Genomic DNA, 26222 nt, shown 5'->3' with positions numbered 1-26222 from the left:
TATACAAATATTGGCTGCTTCGAGTGCTATGGTTAAAACTATGACTCCCGAGGTGAAGCCGAGGGAAAATAATACGCTACGGGGATAGTTTTTAACCGTTGCACGAGTAAAAGCAGTCAATATTTGTTTTATAACACCCCAAGTGTATTATTAAGTTACAGACCTGAATGCTACAATCCACGGACGACGCGAATACAGATTGCACAAATTTTTACTGTGCTGCATGGATGTAGTGTCATGCAATCTGAAATGGTTACAGACTTATTAATTTTATCATCCTTGTACACGTCTGGGTACTGCACGCCATGTGATAGTCTTCGAACTAGCGCACGGCAAACCGATGCACTATCACACGGCCGTCGTCTAGCAAAACTAAGACATGTCATGTGACGCGCTCTAAGCCAATGAGCTGGCACAATATTTGTAAGGGGTGTTATAATATAACACATTGTGAGAAATGGCTCCCTCTGAAGTAACAGAGTTTTCGAGAAAGAACTAAATTTCCACGAACTTGATTTCGAGACCTCAGATTTAGAAATGAGGTCTCGAAATCAAGCATCTGAAAGCACAAAACTTCGTGTGACAAGGGTATTTTTTCTTTCATTATTATCTCGCAACTTCGTCAACCGATTGAGCTCAAATTTTCATGGGTTTGTTTTTGTATGCATATGTTGAGATACAGTTTGTACACCAAGTGAGAACACTATTCTTTGACAATTACCAATAGTGTACTTTCCCTTTAAGACCATTCTTTTAGCTTTCTCAACTTCCCAGGAGCATACATTCTTACATGTAATCTTACAAAACGAAATTTATCACCTCAAAAAACCTACATATTTACAAACAATGACATTTTAATTTTCTCAAAAGATGTTATCCGGTATTCTACCTTCATCAACCAAATTATTCTCAAAGTTTGTTCCGTAATAAAAATCACTTAACCTGAGCTTTTCTTGCAATGATTTCTAACTGTCTGAGAACAGTTTGATGACTTTTTAGTTTAATTTTGGTGTGCCAATGTTATCGAATCAAATCACATCAACTAATGCACTAAGACTCATCTAAAGATGAGTGTGCAGTATTACCACAGTGATTTGTATTGTGACATCACACTTTGCTTCGCGATTGATTCGCAGTTAGGATCAATTGTAGCTTTTTGCGAAATCGAGCACTGAGCTATACATACAAACTGGTACCAGAGTTTGATGGATTCAAGAAAAGCCCATTGAGTAAACATACACTAAGGTCAGATCTGAATTAGTGGCTGTGGATGTGGCTTGATGGCCTGTGAACATGCATTAAAGCATAATATGAGGCCCATAGCAACAGCTTCAGCCACAGCCGCAACCGCAAATTCAGTCAATGCGAATGTGATACATGTATATCGCATTCGCATTTGCAGGAAGTATGAACCGGGCTTAAGCTGGTCTCTCCCTCATTGTTCAGTGTCTTACTACAGTAAAGCGCCATCATGGTCCAGCCTGTTGAAAATGTTGGTAATCTTCTGGGTTGGCTTGACAAAGTCTTTGTCCATTTTGGTGAGAGTCCAAAAAATGTTGGGTTCAAATGTACCATCAACGTCCCATGGCACTTGAACATTCAAACTTGTAGCGGAGAGCCATGTACATGTAGCTGGACTTGACAAAGTCCTACAGCTGGTGGTGGTGGCACACAGTCTACAAAAGGAGTAGTTCGCTCGCGTCCAGATTTCACTTGAATGATTGCAATAATTGTAGTAGAGACTTGAGTCATCTGGCTAGACTTGGCACAGTCCTTCAGTTGATGGCACGCAGACCAAAAAGCAGAATGTTCATCCCAATGTCAATTCAACAAGTGAATTTGTAGCAGAGTCAGCTGGTTAGACTTGACGCAGTCCTTCTTCAGTTGGTGGTACACAATCCACAAGTTGAGTTAGACTCAACAGCCGTCACTTAATCTAGCTATATATTTAACAGTTCTTCATCAGCTGGTGGCACACGGTTCAAAAAGCAAAAAAATGTTTAGTCGCAATATTCAAATGTCAACAGTTTATCTCGTAACGGAGGAGTCATCTGGATAGACTTGACACAATCCTCCTTCAGTTGGTGGCACACAATCCAAAAAGCGTTGATTAGTCTCAAGATTGGGTATATGTCTCCAAGGTTACCATCTCAATCTGCGGAAGGACAAATATTTAAAGATCAATTTTTGATAAACACTTTTAATGTAAGTATCAGTTGTTCTGTCTGACTGTGAATGTGCAAGAAAATTCTCCTCTAGCTCCAATCAGTTCTTCAAATTGTTGATCATGCAAAGCAACATGACACAGCAGGCCAGTTTTTGTTGAACTTTCAGTGTTTTAAAATAGTCTTTTCCGAACAAATTGACCTCCTATTTTAATAAAGTTTTCCACCAGATGGTTGTTAGTTTTTCTTTCAAATTCACAATTTGAAGCCTTCTAAGGTGCCAATTCTGAAACATTTACCCCTTTGCCAAACTGGATGAAACTTCTCATCTATGAAAAGTTTTAGAATGATTTTTTTTTTTCAAACTTACCAAGCGGTCTTGTATTGACTCTTTGCACATGGTCTTTCTTCGGTTGGTGACATCGTTGAAAGGTTGAACTTGTTGCGGAGAGTCCTCTAGCTAGAATGAGAGCAGTGGGGAGCCTCAACATCCCAAAGTCACTAGAATGATAAACTTGTAGCAGAGAGACAACCAGGTAGATTTGACACAGTCATTCAGCTGGTGGTACACACTCCAAGAAGCATTAGTTAGCAATATTGTCCAGAGTCACTTGAAGAGTTGAACTTGCCATAAAGTCATAAAGGTAGATTTGACATAGTCCAAAAGCATTAGTTAGCATCAACATTACTTGAACTTGTAGTGGAGAGTCAGCAAGCTAGACTTGGCATAGTCTTTTAGCTGGTGGAACAACAGTTCAAAAAGTGTTAGATAGCCCCGGGGAGTCACCTGGCTAAACTTGACACAGTCCTTCTTCAGATGGCGGCACAGTCCAAAAAGCATTGATTGGCCTCAAGATTTGGTTGTACTTTATATCCAAGGTCATCGTCTCAGCCTGTAGTTCAGACAAACATTAATTTTGATAACATATTTTTCATACAAGTATCAGTTGTTCTGGAATAGTTAAGTCTCAATGCTGCCATGTGCAAACAAATTCTCCTCCAGCTTCAATCAGTTCTTTAACTCATTGCATTGAACATGCACACATAGCACAACACAACCTTCTAGGTTTTTGTGGTTGGTTAAAGATCTTTTTCTGAAAAACTTGGCCTCCTGTTTCAAAGTAGTTTTCTCACCATTTGGTTGTATGGTTATTCTTTCAAATTGATGACTTAAAACCTTCAAAGTTGCTAATTCTAAAACCTTCAACGGTTCTTATTCTGAAACGTTGACTCCTTTGCCAAACTTTGTTGGATGAGCCTTCTCTATAGAGAAAAGTTTTAGAATTGAAAACTTATTCATTTTGGTTTTTACCCGTATACACCGATGTGTGTTTAGCACTGTATACACAGTACTTACCCGAGTCCTGTGAAAACAACCACAGGCATATTACTCGGGTTACTCTAGGTGGGAAAACTAAACAAATTAAAACTTAAAAATGAAAAAACTTACCAAGCGATCTGTTGTTCACCTTCGTCTTCCATCGATGCTCATCTGAACTGGTCCAGTATGTAGTAACCTCTCCACAAGAAACTGCTGAATTGAGGGGAAATTTATAAGGCACATACAAATTTTTCTCTACGCATTTACGATAAGTTGCAAGCGGATTGGACTTCTTTTGTTTCAGGAAGGATTGTTGTTTTATGCCATGGTCATCCCGACTTCAAGAGGACTGACTCATCATCATGAGGGTCAGATCCTGGATTCACAGAAAGCTTGACTCATTCATATGTATGTGGTCAAGATCAAATATTGTTTTTGTCGTCTTGAAGATTCCTTATTAAAACTGAGGTTCAAGTAGATAGGGAGTGAGTGAAGTTAAGGAGTGTGACCACTAAGATGATTGCTCCAAAAAAGGACTTGCTGTGTACACTATACATCCAGTGTTTGTTATTTTTATCTAGTCGATCTCGTAACATAACACTATAGTGGTGTTACACTAATGTTTTGACTGCTGTTTACAACTGTCTTTACTGCTTGAGAGATTTGTTCGAGTTTTGTATGCAAGTTTCGTGTTCCCTTCCAAAGTTATTGATAAACTGATGTTTTAGATTTGCTCACAATCCTCAAAATTTCTTGATTGAGTTGTTTTTCAGTTAATCTAACCTGGGGTCGATTTCACAAAGACAGTCCTAACTTTGGACTAGTTCTAGGAGTTATTAAGAACTTAAGGCTAGTCCAAAGTCAGGATATGTAACTCGTCCTTAAACAAGTTCAGACTAGTCTTCACTCTTTGTGAAATCCACCCCAGATACATTACCAAATCTTTTGCATGACCAGTTCCAACTGGTAGGCATCGTCTCAGCTCAGTAAGGATGTCATCTTCATGCAGTCCCTCTTAAGATGGTGGCACAGTCCATAAAGCTTTCATTAGCCTCAAGATTGGTGTATGTCATCTCGAAGGTCATCATCTCAATCTGTGGTCGAAAAGTACACAATTTTCGATTTATTTTTGAAAACATCTTTTAATACAAGTATTATATCAGTTGTTCTGAGAAATAGACAAATCTGAATGCTTCTTGCATTTGCAAGAAAATTCCTCCAGCTCCAATCATTTCTTCAATTCATTGAACATGCATGCACAACATTACTTGTTTTCATTTGTTTTTAATTGTTTTTTTTTGTTTTTTTTTATCTTGACCTCCTATTCCACAGTTGGTTGTAATGTTATTCTTTCAAAACTGACGACTTGATGAAACCTTCACTAGGTTCCAATTCTGGAATAAAAAATTCTTTGCAAAACTTGGGGATAAACCTTCTCTTCAAAGAAAGCTTTTAGAAGTTATTTTTTTCAAAGTCACTAAGAGATATGTTGTTGACACCAGAATCTTCCAACAATGCTCATCAAAAAGGGTCCGGTTGATAGACACCACTCAATTTGTCCTCCAATGATGCTCCTCCAAACAGTTCCAGTTGTAGTCACCACCCTACAAGAAACTGCCGAATTAAGGGAAATTTATTAGGCACATACTAATTTATCTTAAGCATTTAAACAAATCTTTATAACAAATTGCACGAAGAATAGACTTCTATTGTTTCAGAAAATATTTCATTCAATTGGATCTAACGGGTTCCTGAGTTGTTTTACTTCGGAGGTTGGCTGGTCGTTCATTATGCTTTTGTATAATCTCAAACGATACACGTATTTTGACTGCTGATGGCTTGAACAGTCAAAAAAAAAATTGCAACCATGCTACAATTTAGCAAGGGACCATTGCTAAATTTCTCTCATGTGAAAGGTGGTTTAGTAACTTATATAACCTGATACATTACCAAATCTTTTGCATGACCCAAGTCTCTGCTGGTAGGATCATCTCTGCTCAGTAAGGATTTCAGCACACACTACTTATAGTCATCCTCAGAAAACAAGATCTGCTTAGGGGAAAAAAACTTATCTAGAAAGGTTAGAATTTGAGGTTCACTAATTTGGCTTTAACCTGATACATCACCAGTTATACTTAACCTCTGCTGGAAACATCCGACCTCACTTGCATCCAGTCACTCACCATGGACGTCAAAGGGAGAGTTTTAATGTTCTACTCAAGTGTTGCAGTAACTGATGATGGCATAGTTCTTAATTTTGGTTCAAGGCTTTATTTTTTAAGGACTTTCTTTTACTATCCTTAGCACAAAGTTGTGTCACCACAAAGAAATTGAGATTGAGCATCTTGAATCAAGACTAAGTACCAATATCAGTCATGCCTTATACTTATACCTATCACCAGTACACCTGTTGAATGAAACAGTGGAGAGTTAGTCTCATTTCTAGGCCTTTACTGTCTTACCACTCATACATACCTAGGTATCAAGGATCTTTAGTCTTGATTTTTTTTTCTTTTCGCAGCGTCTTCAGTCTTTTTTTTTCTTTCTTTTTTCGCAGCGCTTACAAATAAGGTCTAGATAATTTACTTGCATTTGTGGACTACAGCGCTTAAGCTTTAAAAAAAAACTTGTTGTTTGGTAGAAGTCCCCCCTTTTTTTAAAACTTTACTTGAACTTTGATTTAAATGATCAAGGCTTGAAGGGCTAATTTTTTGTCTTATATTTTTTTAATTTTAAAAGATTTTTGGTCAGTTGAAAATGTCTACATTCAGAACAGTGATGTAATGCTGATATTAAGAACATTAATTGTAATTTAGTTGGTCTAAATTGTCAATTAATTACTCTTAAATCAAACACTAATCATCAAATGAATGTTGACTGGACCTAATTTTCAAAGATTTATGGTCAGTTGAAAATGTCTACATTCAGAACTGATGTAATGCTGATATTAAGAATATTAATTGTAATTTAGTTGGTCTAAATTGTCAATTAATTACTCTTAAATCAAACACTGATCATCAAATGAATGTTGACTGGACCTATTATTTGACTGCACGATTACTTCTAAACATACTAAATGTACTTAATTATTTTTTAAACGTTATGCTAATTTATATAAAATCATGACAATTTTAAATAAACATGACAACTGATGACTTGAAGTGCCGAACCCAAGAATTTCCAGTTAGAGTAGTCTCCTAACTAAAAAGCATCATTGGCTTCGACCAATATGCCAATCAAGAAATGCCAAGAAACTATGAAGTCACCTTGAAAGCTCTACAAGCAAGGACAACATCAACAAGATCGCAGATTGTGGGGCAAGGGGCAGTATGAGGGGATGGACTCTGCAAGAGAACGGGTTAGATCTTCTCTTACCATTCGAAGACTTCACTCTCTATTGTCTTTGTCTTGAAGGTCAAATTGCGTTATCCGACCTCCACTATGCGCTCTATCAATAATCAACTTATATTTATTAAAATTGTTTTTTTTTCCAGAAACTTTACAACTCATTATATAAGAGAGTGTTATATACTTTAAATTCATTTCAACTAATTTACACATCATGTAAAAACACAATGAATTTATTTTCCAATAAACAGAAGTAAAAGTTGGATAAACTAGAAATAAGTACGGTGTCTTTGCTAGGCCTTTTTTTTGCCAGTTAATCAGACAAACAAATTGTTTAAAGTCCATCATTTTTATATCAACGAGATGTATTGCACAGGCAATTTAAAAAGTGGAGGTCGGATTCGGCAAAACTTATGTTACCTCTCCTTTGTTTGGCGACTTGCAATCCGGATCCATAGATAAAACACACACACATACCACATCCATAGATCTTCAACTCCCATCTGGAGACAGCAGCACAAAAATGTTATCTTTCTTGAACTCAGGAAACAGTTCTATCGAGAAACAGTTCTATCAAGAAACGGTTCTATCGAGAAACAGTTCCATCAAGAAACGGTTCTATCGAGAAACAGTTCCATCGAGAAACAGTTCTATCAGGAAACAGTTCCATCGAGAAACAGCTCTATCAGGAAACAGTTCTATTGAGAAACAGCTCTATCAGGAAACAGTTCTATCAGGAAACAGTTCAATCGAGAGAAAGTTCTATCTTTTCTTTTGAAGCTTGGCTGGACAAGATCTTTCTACTGGCTGCTGGGTCTGCCTCAGGTCTATGGGGGTGGTGGGGACCTAAAAATACAAATAAACATTTATAAATATTCAAAAGACCTTTAATAAAAGGTGCCTTTCGAGAGACAGTCTTGTAGTGTAGACAATTCAATCAGATCATTGTGAAAATGGATATCTTAAAGGTTCTTCAACTGCAGATGAAGAGATATTTTTGGGAACTCATTGTAAATGGGTACACAATAGGATAACAAAAGTCAGAACTTTCAATTATGATTTATCTTGACAAACAAAACTCTGAAAGTCCAGGCCCCATTATATTAGGCAGGAAAAATACATATCTAAATACCCCACCGCCCCCCCCCCCCAAAAAAAAGGTCCGCTTAAAATGGCAAAAGGGCAAAAGGCTGAAACGGAATAATTTCATTTGGGTAAATTAGATAATATTTTGTTTTTATGACGTGGTGGCAGGATACGGAAATTTTTCAAAAGCATGGCCCCAACTTATTGGCAAATCCATTCCGAGGTCCGCTCCCCCGCTTAAAGCAGTGCCTTGGACCCACCACCGAAACCACGCCGCAACTGATAGTGGACCGTGAACATCCTTACCTTCACAACACAAGATGTCGTTTGGTCGATGCGATGTTCCCGTCCAGCTTCCCGGCGGTCTTGAAGTTTTAAACTGCAGTCTGAGGCAATTTATCAAAGGCTTCTCAAGCCACAGCAGGCACCGAACCTAACAATTGCTTTTAAAGTCTGTTTATGTCGGAGTTAGAGAATTTCGTAAACTCAAGACAAAATGGTCCAGGCTCAACAGTAAATTTGGTGTTGAATGTCTACTGCAGTTTTGGTGTGAAAATGTCCGACCATGTGACAAAAGGGCACAACACAAGGTTCATTTTCGAATTCGTGCACTTCAAATAATATTGCCCAATTGTTAGACATTAAGAAAGTCACTTGGCCAAAAGTGCAACAGTTATAGCCGAAATGTTTCTAAATACACATGGCTGGCCATGGTAAGAATATCAAATTTACGAGTAAAGTTCATCCGAATTCGCGACGTCCACATCCAGCGTTGGAGCCGAATTATACGGCCACCTCCCACTCCAGTCCCCGACACACGTATGAATGCCGTTTGAGTTTTTTGGTATTCGACATGCAATTGGTGCTTCGAAAACTGAGCAAAACACCTCATTTGCATAACATTGAAGATCTTTAACGAGGTGACATTCCAAAGTCACCCCGGTCCGTGCAGGTGCAAATACCTGAATGAACTTATTGAGTAAAAGTCTCACTACAAATTCCAGAAAAAGATAATAAAGAACCAATGGCTGGAAGTGGGCCTAAATGATAGGGCCATGCCACAAGGAGCAATTTACAGCGATCAATTGGAGGCAACCCAATTGAAAAGTCTCACTCCTTGATGACTGAATTAATTTATTCCAGTGCGAGAACAAAAATGACGGGAAGTTTTTTATTTTTTTAAAAACAGGGTTAACCACCCGAACCCGCGGCGTAACTTAGATAAATTTGTAGAGGGGCGCACGATTTTGTTCTAAGGGGCGCTTCAGAAAACCAAAGGTCATAACTAGATCAGTCTGAGCGGTTTGACATATCATCTCCGATCTACCAAGATTTTACCAGCATCTTCAGAAAACCCATGTTCGTTTAGTACAGAATTCATCTCGAAGCAATCTAAGCGAGGTTGATGTTTTCATATTGAGACCGAACCCCGCCTACAGAAAAAGCTTGCCCGAAGAGCACTTTGTTTCTTGTGAGGTATTTCTCTGTTTAGGCCATACCGTTTATGAGCGAGGGGGAGTTCAAATCCATGTGACCAGTCCGGAAAAAAAACTTGCCAGAAGTAAAATTTGCATTAAGTATAAAATATATTATTTGGTTTCATTCTTGCACCGATGTGTAAGATTAAAACCAAGTAAAAATCTGTTGCTATTGAGAAAATGGTGCTGAGAATGACCCATCGTTTTAACACAGGCCACGCCCTAGTTCACACAGCCAACATTTTGTAAGGGAAAATTTGTATGTAAATTTACTCATAGGGATTCGAACCCATGGTGGGCTAGCGCAGTTACGTTTAAGTATAATGCAAGTCCTCTCTGGACTGTAATGGCTGTCACAAAGGGAATTCTTTTAAGCAACTTGGGGCAACCAACTGCACTGCATGCACATGGAATGCTTTTGTAGCACAAGATACATTCATCAAGCAGTAAATCACTATCCCCACGAAAATAATAGGAAAACTGAAATTTGCAGAAAACAAGTTTTTAAATTGAATTGCATGAAAATTGCCCCTTATGACATGGCCCTTATGATTGAGGCCCAATTCCCGACATTTTGTTCTCGCACTGGAATAATTTAATTCAGTCATCTCGGAGTGAGACTTTTACAGTTGGGTTAACTACAACTAATTAAATAATCTTTCCAACACCATTAATTTCATTAATTTTTATTTATTTATATATCCCAAAGCACCCAGTTTAAGGGCAATGTCACTTTACTGGCCTGACGTTTCAACCCTAGCACCTCTGGAAGGCCAACTGACAACACACCACAACATACAAATACTGGAATAAAATAATAAGAACAATTTATTCGAACGATTACGCTTTGGGCATGAGCATGAAATAACTTTATTTTGAAAGAACATTTCATCAAACTTTATTTTGAAAGAACATTTCATCAAACTATAAATATCAACAATCTGAAAGACAACTAGGACATATTTATTCACATTCGTTTACTAGATGAACCTGGTTAACAGCCAAAATTCCATAATATTTACATTGTTGCAAGTGACAAAACAAATCACACTAATTTGTTTTGCTTTTTGCTAAGTAGTATTTTCTGCTTAACAGCTTTATGAAAATGGCCCCAGATCTTAGGAATTTTCTTGAAGCTATCTTCTACCTTTTGATAACCCAATGAGTTTTTAAGCACACAAGAGATTTTTAAGAGTCTCCTCAGTGATAGATAAGTCTAAAACTGGGATCCAAGTTTTAGGAGAGATGTTGAAATGATGGAATTTTTACCTTTTGGTAAAACCCTGTGGTCTTAGATTTCATAGAGCTTTAGGAACAGTGTCCTCACGAGGTACATTAAATCAATGGGCAAGATTTCTTCGTGTAAGGACAAAAAAGTTGCTGATACTATCACCACTGGCTTACTTTAAAAAGTCCGTATTCAGATGAAAGTCCCTGTTTCGTGGACTCTAAATGCTTAGTAACCAGTGCATGAAAATGGGCCTAGGGTCCATTTTCATAGAGCTGCTTAAGCACAATAAGTAGAAGCACAATCAAATTATGCTTACCAAGGTTATCAGCCAAATTACCATGTCATGTATACAATTTGTGACCGGTATCCTGCTCATTTCTGCTAAGCAAAAAAGCAGTTTCAAAACGCTTAAAAGCATTTTTTCTTTGCACAACTCTATGATATTGGGCCCAGATCTACTCACTTTCAAACTTAAAAACTTTAACCATTTTGACCAAAATTGTTGGTAAAGTCCTGAAACTGTTTGAGTTCCTCGCTGGTTACTGTCCGATGACAAGACTCTAAGGCCTTCATGAAGTCTTGGAGGGTCATGTCTCTTGGCCTGACGTCTTCAGGAGGGAGTTCAGTCATCTTAGATGTAATACAACCAGGGGTGTTCTCATCACACGGTGTGAACTTCCCATCTAAAAGAACCCAGACAAGTAAATAAAACAATAAACATGGTAAATTGATAATAAGAACACCATGGTTTGGTTGTCCAATAAAATGACGTAGCTTTTGGTAAAACCCTGTGGTCTTCGGTGGCACGGTTGGCTTGTGCGTAAAGCGCTCGCCTCTCACCAAGGTGACCCCGGTTCGACTGCCGGTCGGGGTCATATGTGAGTTGAGTTGTGCAATGGTTCTCTGCTGTGCCACGAGGGTTTTCCAGACTATCCGGTTTTCCTCCCTCAGGAAAAAAATCAAACACTTTCGATATTGGCTGTGCTCCGTGTTCATTATGGGTTGATGTGGCTGGCAGCTGAATGCGCCCTTGCATGCCTGCTTCTCGAACACGTTGTAGCCGCGTCCTTCGCAATTCAGCTCTTAGCTGCGAGTAAGGATGATTAGCCCCCCCCAGACCAAAGAAAAGCACAGGCACATTTGGGCAAGATTAAAACTTGCAATCTTCCACATGTCCTCATAGATTGCCAAGCTTGCACAGGGCACAATTTCAGATTGTAACCACATACAATGGTACTAATCAACAGTCTTTTGTACAAGCATGATATTCTCCTGCTTAAGTTTTATTTCTGAATTTTATGGCCGTCAGAATTTTTTTTACAAAGCAGCCTGAAAAAGCTTTTACCACAAGTACTAACACAAAATTCATACTTTTATCAAAGTACCAAATATCATGTCTGTTTACAAGACAGGATGGTCAGTCTTTCCTTGCTGCTACCTGAAGGACCCTGGTTTGAATTACAATTTTGATTGCTTTTCTCCCTACAGGACTGCACGGATTTTCCCTGGAATAATTCTCTGGGGTTTTCCTCCAACATCTAGAGCTGAAACTTTCTTCCTTGTCTTTTCCCCCTTGGGGTTCTTGGCAAGTACAGTGATTAAGCTCACTTTGCTGAGAGTCTTTGGCTTCACAACCACAATAAATGAAATCCTATTTGCTGTATTTGTTAAAGATTATAGAACCCTTTTTTGAGAAACTAATAAATGACTCACCGATTCCTTTCATCCAATGAGTTGCAGTTTGAATATCCCGAATAGGTTCAAATAAACCAGTCAAGATAACATTAGACAGGTCACTGCCTGAATAACCCTCGGTCCTATCAGCAAATATCTGCATGTCAGCGTCACTCAGAGTCAGGTTACAAGACGAGTGGATCTTCAGGATTGTAATCCTAGCTTCTCTGTTTAAAATGAGTTAAAAACAGAAACGTCATTATAATAAAAATAATAATATTGGTGTTGACTGAAAAAACATTGGGTGTGATCCCTGGCTAAATGGCAGTTAACCTTTTAATGGCTTTATGTAATTTTTGTATGAAGAAAAAGTAATGGCTTTATTTTCTGTCTTACATCTGCTAATTTTTCCCTGTTAGTTTTGTCCTGTATGTTTAATGTCTGTCTGTTTTTTTTTACTCTGTCTGTTCATAGGCTGGGGAACAAAAGCTGTGCTTCTCTCCGGACTTAGATGTTGCCTTTTGTTTAAACCTTTAAATCTCCTTAATATTTACAAAATTTTGACCATATTACTCTGCTGTATTAAACACTATTTGCAACATTGAATAAACGTATCTATCTATCTAGCTTCTGACCGGCACCTCCGAACAAAGATATTGACCAAATAGGGGGACTGCCAACATAGGGCTAAATAGCTCATTGGTAAGGCACCGGCACGTTATAACAGAGGTCGTTGGTTCAAATCCCGCTCCAGTAAACTTCCTTTGTTCAACACCAAATCATTTAAAATTTACCTAGTCGGTTTCTTGTGATTTATTTTTTTTATCAATAAATAAATGTTTAATGAGGCCCTAAAGCTCGGAAACAGCCTGTATACATAGTCCCCCACAACGGCAGCAAACGACAGTAACAACTGACCTACTTCCACTCAGCCAAAATGACATGACCTGATTTTCCAATCTCCAATGTTTCTAATAAATCATGCATTAATATTGCTGTTTTTTTTTACAGAATATTATGACCCCAAGTGATTTGTAAACGACACTATTGGGGTCAAAGAGTCTTTTGAAATGCCAAAGTTGTGAGTTTTGCCAAAACCTTGATTGGCAAAAGAATGGGCAACTTTCACTGAACATACTTTCACTGAACAACTAATGCTGTTCTTATTAAAAGGGCAGCAAACTTTTGCCAACTCAGTTATACATTGTTGGACAGAAAACTCCATGACAAAGAAATATGCTGATTGTCACCTGTCAGGGAGAGGTACATAGACTCGCTTCTGAAAACGCCTCAAGAAAGCCGTGTCTAGTTCCCATGGTCGGTTAGTGGCACACAAGAGGAAGAGTTGCTCTGCCTCCTGACCATTATCAGCGCTCTCCATCTGCTTTAGGAGCTCGGTCTTGATTCGTCTCGTGTGCTCCTCCTCTCGACAGCTACGGATGCGGCAGATACTATCGATCTCATCTATGAAAATGACCTGAGAAAATAGCAAGCTCATTGGAGACTTTGAAAGTAAAGGTGGCAGCAGACTTGGAGAGTAAACAGAGCCGTTATTGAGATAGGTGAGACAACTTGCGGTTAGAAGACATTTTGTGTCAAAAAAGGCGAACATGTCGAACTTGTCTGTCCATTGTGCTGTGCTGCATTCGGACCAATAACGGCATCCAGCAACACGTGACCAAAGAAATTTGGTCACTCTATGTCGCAACTATCTCAATACACAGCTCTGAGAGTACCTATCTGCTGCATTTTAAGGGAACTACACAGGATTGTAAAGATGAAAAACACCATTGTTAATTCTAGTCCGAAAGTTGATTGATTATATCTTTATATAAGAACTGTTTTTGTGAGTAAAATATTTCTCTCTGAAAGAAGTAATGTTCTAGGAAACTGCATCTGAAACCTAACTGAAACATAGGGAGATGGGACTTTTAGCAAACATTAATTACATCTGTGTAAGAATGTGGTTTGAACTCACAGATCTCCCTTGCTGTTGATTGGCGTGTACAAACAACTCTTTAATCAATCTGAAAAGCAAAGAAAAGCAATCAAGAATAAGTAGTGTATCATTATTTTTCCACACACCTTAACTTAACTATTTTGCACAAACATTATATTGTAGCTTTTCAAACAATATTATGACTTATTAAAAACAAAAAACCGAAATGAAAAAAAAAAAATCTTTTAGATCCCTCTATTGACCCTTGCACGCGCGTCACACGCGCGACTGATGCCACGCTCACCATGTTGGTGGGCTGTTAGGTTTACCTGTATTAACGCAGCGCCGCCTAAAATGTGCACTTCACTGCGTAACGCACAGCATAGAGTTATATATAAAAACGCAGTGAAATTGCCCACCAGTATGGCGCATTCAAGATTTTTCTGATGATGACGTCAGTTGAATTGGGTCAATACTCAGGCTTAGGCACTTTCTCAAAAAATAGATGAGTACAAGAGTTGTCAAAAACATGCAATCAGAGCCTACTAGTCAAGTAAGTTTTATAAACATGTAGAATGTTTAAGACATTATTACATCACTTGGATATAATAACAGACTTATTTTCTCGGTTGTCTTCACTCATAGTCTTAATGCCATTTTGCTATTTCCGGGAAGTGCCTAATTTGGCATTCAAAATTGTTTTTTTTTATAATGTTCTACAAATCCTTTTAATTCTTTTTAAGGTCTTGAGTAAGTTCTAAGATTCTCACTTTTCACTCTCTCCGACCCAGCTAGAAACTAAATCTGAGCTTGAGACACAGTAGAATGTAGAGTCAATCTCGGCAGATACGGCTTGAGCAAGTCTTGATTTGCCCGTACCAGGAGGTCCATAAAGTAGGATGCGTTTCCATGGTTTCCTTGCACCTGAAGAAAGTACAGGAGATTAAAGGGGAAAACATTTCTGTGTATTGAAAACTGCAAGTTTCAAATGTTGAGTTTGGTGAGATTCCAAAAACTAATGGTGTAAATTATCATTAAGATTATTTAAGTACCATGTGAAGGGCGAGCAGTTAAGTGTGGTGTTGCTGATCACCAATTCTGTTGACTGTTGAAGAAAATTTTATGCGTAATACAAATGAAATAAAACTTGTAACTGTTGTAGTTAAAGGCAGTGGACACTATTGGTAAGTGTCAAAGACTAGTCTTCAAAGTTGGTGTATCTCAACATATGCATAAATGACCTGTGATCATTTGAGCTCAATCGGTCATCCAACTTGCGGGATAATAATGAAAGAAAAAAACACCCTTGTCACACGAAGTTGTGTGCATTTAGATGGTTGATTTCGAGACCTTAAGTTCTAAATCTGAGGTCTCGAAATCAAATTCATGGAAAATTACTTCTTTCTTGAAAACTATGGCACTTCAGAGGGAGCCGTTTCTCACAATGTTTTATACCATCAACCTCTCCCCATTACTCGTCACCAAGAAAGGTTTAATGCTAATAATTACTTTGAGTAATTACCAATAGTGTCCACTGCCTTTAAACTTCTTCAAATGCTGGACTGTGTATTTTCCCCTCTCATTTTAAAACTGGTCTTGGAAATAAATGCTGGTCCATTAAAAGTTTGACATATTCCCCCTCAAAAAAATGGTGGAAATATTTTTTTTACTCACCAGTAAATAAATGTGGATACTGAAGAGGCATGACGATAGCTTCTCGTAATATCTGCTTGGCCTTTGATAAACCAGCTACTTCATTAAAGGTCACTGACCCCTTACGGACGATAGTGTCCTCTATGGCTAATGTACGCATCTTGGAATGAGCATCGGCGTTGTTACTAACACCTGTTCCTAAACAAATAGAATCAATATTGGGTTTTTCTACAAAAATTCTTTTTTACATCTATTATATAAAGTAGAATCAAACTTATTTTATGAATTTTTTTTTAGGAAGTTATTTTAAATCTTTCTGGTGAACCAAGGGATTTGCATAACAGTGGCTCAAAAGTGTAGCCTGATGTTTGTTAAAAGAGGAATTGTTTATTTTTTATTTTAGATGTGAGAGGAAAAACCCAAACGAATTGGGGTTAAAGCCACACAGTCCAAATGCAATGCACTCTGGTCTCAGGTGGGATTCAATCCAGGGTTCACAGAAAGCAGGGTAATAAAGAATCAACCAACCTCGTTAGAACAGTTAGAGTATAATCTTTGGTTATCTCAAACTGTGTTTCATTTTCACAGCTTAGATTTTGAAGTGCTTACAGAATTATTGATTTCAATCACTAGACAATCTGTAGTGAAACTAAACAAAGGAAATGGAATACATTTTTTGCCATCAGGTGGATACGACTTGTTGAATGGATTTCTACCTGTCTCTTCCTGTTGTTTTCTCTTGTTGCTGGGTGTGGCCCCTGACTCCAACTGAGCCTTCTTTGCTTGGAGTATTTCAAGATGATCCCTCAGTGTGATATTAAGCTGACGAAGTGCTGCCTATGATAAAGAAAGAGCATCTGTTTTATTCAGACAAAGATTGAGCCAATGCTTATCATTTCAAATAAATAATTCATGCAGAGACATTGTGGCATGTCATGGTCGACCGTGCAGTGAGCTGAGCTCAAGCGTGACTAATCAGCAGTGTTAGGCCCAATTCTATAGAGCTGCTATGCACAAAAATTTGCTTAGCATGAAAAACTTCTTCCTTGAAATTTCCATTTGGTGCATATTGATTGTTACTGGTATTCAGCTGTTGTTTGCTTATCCTAAAAAACAAGTGGACATTTGGTTGGTAATCCTGTTTTTATCAAGGCAAAAATTTCATGCTAAGCAAATTTTTGTGCTCAGCAGCTCTATGAAATTGGGTTCAGGTCTTGACGCTTGAGTCCTTAAGCAAGGCACTTCAGCTGTAAATCCTTTTCATTGACTGTGTAATGCATGTAAAGAACCAAGTCACGCTTCAGTTAGAGAAGGAGTTTGCCCCAGAATCTCTTGCAGTGGCCTTTACCACATGCCTTTTAGCCTTGCTTGGGGGTGAACTTGAATTAAAAAAAATCACAAAAAAGAAAACAAGAAAAGAAAAGAAAGGACTAGGCTTAATTTTTTTTTTCAAGTGCTTGTATACATTCTGTACCTTCCTAACTAAATTGACATCCATCTCCACTGCCTTAGATAGGAGCAGCTGACAATTGCCACAACTTGTTATTAAATGCTGCAGATCTACATTGCTAGTTTTCTGACATTCCTCTGCAGCTGATGCTAACCTGTTCAGAAAAAGAAATCAGAGACTAAAGTCATAAATCTGTTAAGCACAACAAATTAGCTTGGCAAGATCAATGATTGCTTAGCAGGAGCAGGTTAGCAGCCAAAATACAATGTATATTGTTAGTGAAGGGTTTCCATGCCTGGAATTACACATAGGCTAAGAAGGCTAATGCCTCTATTGCTCTGGTCTTGGCCTAGGTGCCCCTTCAAAAGTTTCCCAAACACTTTAAGATTTTCAAATGGATTTAAAAGTGCTCTATGAAAAATGAAAATGGCCTTGCCCCTCATTTATGACTTTCCCATCCTGGATTCCTGCTAATTGTTTTCCTCAGCTCAGACAATAGCTACTGTTTACAAGATTCATGAAATCAATGAATGGGAGAAAGAGTGAGAGGGTTAACCTGTTACAAGTTTTATCCCCTTGGAGCTAGATGTCTTGTAATTCCCCTTTTCTATTTAAGTTGCTTTAGCTGCGATTCATGTCATTATGAAAAAAAAAATAGGAAGTATTTGAAAGTACAATGAGTTTAGCTTCATTTTAATTTTAATATATTATGAAAGAGTGTAACAATAATTATAGCACTGGAAAGACACTTACCACGATGCTGCTTCTATGGAGGTTGTGACAACCATATAATGGGAAGATGATAACATCAGACGAGACATGTATCGGTATGGAGAAGAAAAAAAATGTATAAAAAATTGAAATTGGGCATTTACATTATTAATCAGAACCTTAAATTTGGGGAATAATTTGAGATTTTTAAATATATTCATTACAGTTTACAGTTATCACCAAAGGAAAAAAATTCCAAGAGCATTGTTGGCCAGGCTCAATGATCTTTAGACTGAAAGGGAATTCAATTAAGTAGAGGTCTAAGACAATTTTTTTAAACTACTTGCTTTGCCGTGAAACTGTTCAAAATGATAGAGCTTGTAAAATTGGAATTTGAATGAAAGAGTTCTGAACCTGAATACAGAATGTGTGCCTCACACATGATTCAAGTCTATGTAGTCATCATGCCAATCAGTTGTTTAGATGTTATGTCAAAACAAAATATAAAGCGAGTAAAAAAAAAACCCAGACGGTTAATTGATGTGTTACTATGGTAACAGCCAGAAATTGTGATGGTCAATATTAACGAAGGCTTCAATTAATGAAGTGGCAAGAAAAAGATAGAACCAAACGAAGGAGACAAATTGACCTACTTTGAAACTTACCATCCATTCCATGCTTTCTAAATAAGGCATAGCATAGAATAGTAGGCCTATCTATAAAAATAAACCAATAATTCAAATAAATTAAATGATGTTGCAGGGAACTTCAGTGCAAGGCTATGTGAAATTATTGTCATGGTTATAAGGTGCACAAGGACAAAAAGATCATTTTATTATTATTTAAAACTCATTCGTTGGGTACTTTTGACTTTTCACACAGAACGATTCCATCCACTGCTGGTGGACAGCTACTTCTAGAAATTGAAGGCTCCGTGAGCTCACGGGGGAGCCTTAGGCCTATATAGTTTCTAGAAGTAGTGTACAGCAATGCAGCAATTCACTTGGCATAGACCCAGTAACTGGGGTGCTGTACTCCTTTTTTCGAAATTTTGACATTATTGGTCGGCAGTCGGACTCCTGAAAATGTCAAAATTTCAAAAAAGGAGTATCCTCTGCTTACCAGTTTTCACCCTATTATGCCTTTTTCTTTGAATTGGGAAAAAAATAATGATGCCATATATCAACCGATGCCCTAATTATCTTCATTTGTTAATATGAAGTATGCAAACATGTATTAAAACTTGATGGACATTAAAATGTTCACACCACATACCGGTCTTCAATGACTTCAACTGGCCCCATTTGTTTTGAGTTTTTCCTGTTTTAACGGCAAACGAGAAAGTATGGTTTCCCGGTGAAGCCATACATGGAAGAAACATCTGCAGTGACTACAAGTGTTCTTTGAGACTCTATGTATGACTGTATAGCCAGCAGTTGCCTTCATTTTATTAAAAAAAAATTATTAGATTTTTTAAATTACCATGGTAACTTGCAAAAAATAAAAAAAAAATAAAAAAAATATATAAAAAGTGTGAATAATTACTGGCTTCCAAATCTGATTTTTATTAATTTTTTTTATATGTTTTTTTCTTAATTTTAAAATAAAGCGTATAAATAAAAAAAGTGATAATTGAATCAACGAGCTGATGTTTAAATTTTAATATTAATAATAGTATTGATACCAGGGTTACAAAATAAAAATCTCCAAAAATATTAGAAAATTATATAAGGCACATGGCTTCTTTAAGCCTCGGTATTTTTTTTTTAAGAATGCTCAGCAAAACATTCAGTCACATGATTTTGATCATCATGAATTGTGAATTGAAATAGCGTTTGATGAAACTTTTTCGGTGGGCAAATATTTGTATATGGCCTCAACATTATGACATATTTTTGTACCTTGTAGAAATGCCTAAAATACCAAACTGTTTGCATTACAAGTGCAAATGACTAGTGGAGCCTTACGTGTTTCTAAGTTTTGGTCAAGGGAGAGGAGACTCTTTGCTTGGCAAATAAAACCACACAATTTTTATCTAGGGACTGTTTACATCGCGCACAGAGAGGTAAAAGATTTGCCACGATTTTAGGGACACCTCGAAAACAGGACCTCCTACGACAGCGTCCCAGCCAGTTACTGGGTCTACACTTGGCATGGGTTTTGTGTGTGAAAGCTAAATTTGAGTAGCGATCAGTACCAACTGATAACCAAACTGGATAACGTTTATTACAAGGTCATTGACAGCAATGAGACTGTTCCGCCAACTATCATACAGCACTGCTGAGACATGACCAGCACGTTGGTTGTGTTAAACCGGAGGTCACAGGTTCAAATCCCGTTCTGCCTTCCGCTTCTGCTGCCCCCTGGCCCTGGGCATTGTATTGTTTTTGTTCACCCCATTAATTATTAAAATAAAATTAAAAATTAATTAAGTTGAAAGTGAAAAGATAATAACGTACCCTGATACTGCTTGAGCAAACTCATTTTATGTTGCAGACGGGAAAATGTATGTTTCTTGTAGCACAAGAGAAGTTTTTCAACTTCAAAAGTTGTAAGCTAGCTCAGTCTAATAGATGTGTTTGCTGGGCATTCTCTGATGAAATCAAGTACTTTTCTAAGCGAAGCGCCCTCTATCACAATTTTATACACGCACTGTGTGTGGTAGCCTGAACGTCTGACGTCATTCTTTGAGGCTCTTGCGGTATATATCAAGATGGCCCAAGTGACCGGACGTGACGCTTTGGTTTTTTGATCATGGCCCTCACAAACAGGTAGACAATCTGAGCTATTTGCCACAATTTAAGAAAATAGACATTAAACGCTGAGCGAGAGTTAGAAGTTAAGAACAGACAATGAATTATTATTAAAGAGAAGGCATACAAAAAGAGAACACAGCTAACGAGCGAATTTCTCTGAATTTTTGTATTCACCTTTGATTTCAACGGCAACAAAAACTTAGACTTTGGTTTAACCATTTAGCCACTGTACCGCCCAGCCGCCTAATCAGTATGAGCATTGAGCCAGACAAAAGCCTTGAAAAGCTATTGTGTCCATTTTATCCGTGCACAAAAATATTCGCCATAAAAATTACCGTAGCCGTTTAACGAGAGGCATTTATTGTTCCCATGAGAACTTGTACTTTTATACAAATATCAAGGTTCAAATTGTGCATACACATTAAGCCATGGCTATCTTTTAAAATTTGAACTACGGTTCCAGTAATTTACTGCAAGAATCTTGAGAAATTGGATTTCAGCAAACTCGGGCGGTGCAGGGACTAAGGTTTAAACATAAACTCCCGATGACGGTCAAGAAGTAAGCTACAACAGCTTCTCGATGAAGCACAGTGAGAATCATTCTGTTGTTATGGACAAATATACATGTATATAAAATGTTATCCCCAAACTTTCAATCAGACAAACGTTTCTGTTCACATTATAAAGAAGTGAAAATAAATGTTCTGTTTCCTGCTTGAGAGAGGTATATAGGCGTGCCGTTTGAGGGTTCAATTGCCACATACAGACAGTCCGTGACTATATGACTGCTTATAGCTTTTTTCATTACACTGTTTTTCTTTCAATTTGTGAAACGCGCCATATCCTAAACACACTTTACATTAATGTTTATTCAAATTTTGTTGAAGGATGGTTGGTGCTCCTTTCTAAAACAAGCTTTTATTCACAGAACTAGAATTCACGAGAATATCTACAACATTTCAACAAAATAGCCTACTTTACAATAAACGTAGTCTTGAATGAAGGCATCGTGCTTAAACGCTACATTCTAAACAAAATAAAGTGACATTCTACAACATACTCTTTAAGGTTTTCTAAGAAAAGGCGGACCCATTAGGCCTTGTTGATCACGTGATCACAAGGTCACCTCCGATTAGGCGGTCAGTGGTTTACCAAAATGGCTCATTACTAAAACAGTAAAGTTAAAAGTTCAGGGTTATTAAAAAATAAATGAGATGACGGCAATGCACTTGCAAATTCACAAGGGCCCAATTTCATGGAGCTGCTTCAGCTCAACAAAAATCTTCTTAGCAAAAATAAGCAGGGAACCAGTCACAAACTGTGCACGAACATGATACATGGTTACCCCCTTTTTAGTAAGCAACATTGTTGTATGCTTAGTAAAATATTGTTGTGCTTAGAGCTGTATAGGCCTACAGCTTTATGGATGAAATGGGCCCTGGTTAATTGCATTTTTATGTCCACTATATGTCTCGGCGGATTAATTGTGTATCGAGCCCATTATAGGCCTGTATTAATCACGGGATTTCATGGTCACATACTTTTTAACTGTGTTTTTGTTGTTGCAAAATGGCACAAAATCAACTGAATGGATTTTTAGGTAAAAGTTTGATTAACGTTCATGGGTTATTCTAAAATTAATTTGATTGGAAAACGGACAGAAGATCACCAAGTATATTATGTCTAAGCATACACTACATTTGTAATATCGTAAGAATAATAATGCTGTGCGACAGGGCCGTACGCGTTTTTGCAAGGTGGTGCAGCTATATTCGTCTTTATAGAGAGCGTAAAGCGCAAGCGCAAGCCATACCGGTAAGATGGGGTCCGGGACCCGCTTAATGGCCCGGAAGTTTTCGGGTCATATAGATAATCCACCGTGCAATCAGTTCCAGTATTATTGGTGTAATTTGCAACATAGTTGCCCAAATAAGGGTTTTTCTTTCACGAGACGAAGCTTGCAAATGCAAAAGCAACATTTTAGCGCGTGAGTATATTATTATTCTGCGACAGTTCGTTTTTTATTCTGAAGGAAAAGGAGTCAAAGGACGCCGAAATGCTCTGTCATGCAATCTAGCAACTACTTAAAACCCCTTCCCCGTGCTGTATTATTGGGGTAGTTTTTGTAACACAAAAAGCAATGTCCACAGATTTACATTAAACCTTTTAAAAAGTAAAAAAAAAAATGATATAATAATATTAGAAGGCTTCCCTTTGTTGAGGTGCTGTAGTTTTTGAGAAAAATACGTTTTACATGCTAAAATAATTTTCGTCTCACTGAGATGAAAATAATTTTGGTGACTTGTTTTACTCATTTCTCAAAACAACAGTATCTCAGTAAATACTATTTTAAGGGAAGCTTTCTACTACATTATCTTCCAACCGTGTACACAAATAAATGTAATGTATCTGTGGAAATTGTGTTTTGAGATTAAGCCGAACGTGTACACTGTCCCAGCAATTTAAATGTTTAATATTAAATTTTAATTAAAATGTTTAATATTCCCAATCGAAACACCAAAATCCCTGCTCTTACAATAATAGCTTTAGAAAATAGAAGGCCAGACAAGCGTTGCTATCACGAACCACGGTCTTCCCATCAATAATTATCGGCCACGTTTTCATATAGGGTAATTTGTATCACGTTGATGGTACCTTGGATCGGGTGATTTGAGCTATAAAAAGTGTTTGTTGTGAACGAAGTAAAGATGTCTTCAAAGATAGAATATAAATATTAATCCACATAAATATACCTCGCCATTTTTACTACACTGAAAGGGCGGACCGTGTTTTTAATTTAAGAATTATCTCTCTTTAAAAAAGTGTACATAAAATTTGAATGGTAGATATTTTGTTGGTTATTTAAAACAACTTAATCGGGCCCCCTGTTACTGGTGAATGGAAAAACAAATTCTGCCATAAAAGAATAATGTAATCTTTTCTATGCGTGGCCCAGTTCGCAAATTCTGTACGTTTTTAGTCCTAATGCTCGCGTAGCCACAATGGTTGACAAAAATAGTAACTATTTTAAATTATACATGGTTAATCAGTTTGCTTGAACACGCTCCTTGTTAAAAATCAATATTGTAGTAGCCAAGGCCGCACCAATATTTGCAGCTTCTTGCTTTCTAATTTTCTTTGTCATTATGCGTTGCCGGATAAAAATTTGATAGTTAGGCCTAAATACAAAATTGATACAGCACAATAAAACATTGAAATTGAAAACAATATATACTGAGCGCCTTGAGTATATCTTGTTTTTGGTAGATACGTGCGCTATATAAGACATCGATACTATAATATTATTATTATATTATTACCCTGTTTGCCCTATATGCGTAGATGACTTTTGGTTGGGCTACAAATTCCCTGATTTATAAAACTAATCAAGTCGAGTTTTTGAGATTCATATTTTCGTGATAATGAATGATGCGGCCGAAAATGTGGTTTGCCCGCTTTCACTTCGCCAAAAGTGGATGAATTCAACGTTCTTATTTGAAAATACCCGGAAAGTTTTTATTCTTATCTCAATAAGTAGACACTGTGTCAGCTGAAACGTTCAAATGTGACAAATCTTTCTTAATTAATAATGTTTGCCTATATAAAAATAAGCAATTCGATGAAAAAAACACAAAATTAATTAGATGAGCTTTTAAAACTTAACTCCATAAAGTTGCGACTGTCGACGTCAATTTTCGCAACTTCTGATTAACATTGATCATTTAATGCAATGCCGGCAATTTGATGTCAAGACGTATATTAACATTTCGTCACTCTGTGCAAAAATACTGGAATATTACGTACAGGCAGTGTTTAGGCAGCAGTGACGTCACAGAAGTAAATATTATCCTATACATAAAATTTACTTCTGTTACTTCATTGAAAGCCACATACCGGTATTTTTTTCTTACAAATAAATCTTACTTTCTTAAGGTATAGTGGAAATTTCACTCTCATGTCCGAGTCTTTAACTCTAAAAAGAGTTGTCCGACTTATTATGGCTTTTTGCAAGAGTGGTATGGCGGACAAAATGAGTGGGTTTTCACTATTTTACAAAAGGGAGTATGGCTTTTATTGACGTCACAGAAGTAAATTCTATCTTTTTATACGTCTTTTTTATTTTATTTATATGGGCGATCTACTCGTCCTAACTTTATAGTCTTATCTCGAGTTAGGGCGAGCAACTCGTCCTAACTTAGGACTAACCTAAAATTTGTAGATAACTCATTATTTTTATTATTATTATTATTATTATTATTGATTCGGCCAAGATTTCAACAAACAGTACAAGATACAATTATATTACCATACTAAAGAAATACAACAATTTAACAAACAATGAGTGTAAACTGATGACACATAGAACAATTGTAAACCAATGATTGAATGAGACAGAGCACTGGCAACCAAGCAAGAGGGTGATTCCGTGTCAAAAGCACAAATCCGAAACTAACAGTACCACTGCCACTGGCTTGTCCCGTATCAGCAACTTTGTATCAATGTCAACTCACTCTGTTTCACGCATCTTCATGCTGCTCGCCTGTAGAGGATTCCAGTCGTTATGCCATTGCATCCACACAATACCATCGTTATCCCGAAAACTTCCATCTTGATAAAACTCTCCATTTAAATGTGAATTCAAACAGAACCCAAACCACCAGCCGCCATCTCTTGCTACTGCACAACTTCCGGAACTGAAGTTATCGTTGTCTTTATCCTTTGTTGAGAAGGGCCTGTTTCGGTGGTATCCCAGACCGTCACCAGCGGTGCTACTGGCGTCATACGTCCCGATAGACAGGTAGTAGTTCGCGCCAGTCAGTCCGAAAGCCCCGTACTTTGCGAACGCCGTAGTACCATCAAAATCGGTAAGATCTACCCGGAGGTCCCAACTTCCACCAGAGGTTAGAGATGCCATTTTTTCGTTCCCCAGCCAGAACTCACCGGAGAGATCACCGAAGCCGCTCTGGTAGTGTGCCCAGTCTTGGTAGAAGTCCACGGTGCCGTCAATGCGTCTCTGCAGCATGATCCAACCCCCGCCGTCAAGCTCCATGTCACAGTAGACCGGTAGACCGTCGGCGTATGATGTCGTTGGATAGATCGTGTACACACCACTAGCCGTGTAACCGGCATCCAATAACTTCTTACAACTTGAGGTGCGTGGTGGTGGCTTTACAGCCGCCATCACAGAGAAACGAGGGGTCTCAGAATAACCATCAAAGTACAAGCTCCCTTCATGTTCTATGAATGATTGGGGATCCTCGACCCGCGTAGAATTACTCAATTGACAAATTTTCTTGGTCTTAAAATAATTTACCGACTTGCAGTTTGTGATCATGGAGCATTCTCGCCCACAGAGGACAAAATGTCGAACCATCTTAGTGTCAAAAGTGAAATTGTCAAGGGCTCTATT

At 37.7% G+C, this 26222-nt stretch overlaps 2 protein-coding genes and 1 long non-coding RNA gene across 4 annotated transcripts; all 3 read right to left on the bottom strand.

The window, feature by feature from the left end:
- Positions 1–673: 673 nt before the first annotated feature.
- Positions 674–8773, bottom strand: LOC117287756. The gene is made up of 5 exons (XR_004518839.1): positions 8227–8773; positions 4424–7680; positions 3616–3696; positions 2536–3058; positions 674–2155 (listed from the first exon to the last, which is right to left on the bottom strand). It is a non-coding gene; the product is annotated as an uncharacterized LOC117287756 (long non-coding RNA).
- Positions 8774–10116: 1343 nt separating this feature from the next.
- Positions 10117–20711, bottom strand: LOC117288326 (vacuolar protein sorting-associated protein 4-like). Of its 2 annotated transcripts, none has more exons than XM_033769139.1 (10): positions 20516–20711; positions 18099–18111; positions 17370–17499; positions 16612–16732; positions 15917–16093; positions 15013–15166; positions 14282–14330; positions 13554–13780; positions 12343–12530; positions 10117–11312 (listed from the first exon to the last, which is right to left on the bottom strand). In XM_033769139.1, exons 1-10 carry the CDS (start codon positions 20538–20540, stop codon positions 11110–11112), a joined length of 1287 nt encoding a protein of 428 aa, XP_033625030.1. In that variant the 5' UTR covers positions 20541–20711; the 3' UTR covers positions 10117–11109. The 2 variants fall into 2 exon arrangements, with proteins under 2 accessions (XP_033625030.1, XP_033625031.1); XM_033769140.1 differs by having other exon boundaries at positions 15917–16087.
- Positions 20712–25319: 4608 nt separating this feature from the next.
- LOC117287970 (ryncolin-1-like) lies at positions 25320–25994 on the bottom strand. The gene has a single exon (XM_033768633.1). It carries the CDS (start codon positions 25992–25994, stop codon positions 25320–25322), a length of 675 nt encoding a protein of 224 aa, XP_033624524.1.
- Positions 25995–26222: the final 228 nt, after the last annotated feature.

The sequence above is a fragment of the Asterias rubens genome, chromosome 3 (assembly GCF_902459465.1).
Source record: "Asterias rubens chromosome 3, eAstRub1.3, whole genome shotgun sequence".
NCBI lineage: Eukaryota > Metazoa > Echinodermata > Asteroidea > Forcipulatida > Asteriidae > Asterias > Asterias rubens.
Note: the sequence above shows the minus strand (reverse complement) of the source record. Positions and strands in the feature narration are given on the sequence as shown.

Coding starts and splice junctions, on each gene's coding strand:
- LOC117288326 (XM_033769139.1), bottom strand. CDS start 20,540: ATGAGTTTGCTCAAGCAGTATCAGG. Junction 16,733..17,369: donor ATGTCAATTTAGTTAGGAAG/GTACAGAATGTA, acceptor TCTTTATCATAG/GCAGCACTTCGTCAGCTTAA. Junction 11,313..12,342: donor TCATTGGATGAAAGGAATCG/GTGAGTCATTTA, acceptor GGGTTCTTTTAG/ATGGGAAGTTCACACCGTGT.
- LOC117287970 (XM_033768633.1), bottom strand. CDS start 25,994: ATGGCGGCTGTAAAGCCACCACCACGCACCTCAAGTTGTAAGAAGTTA.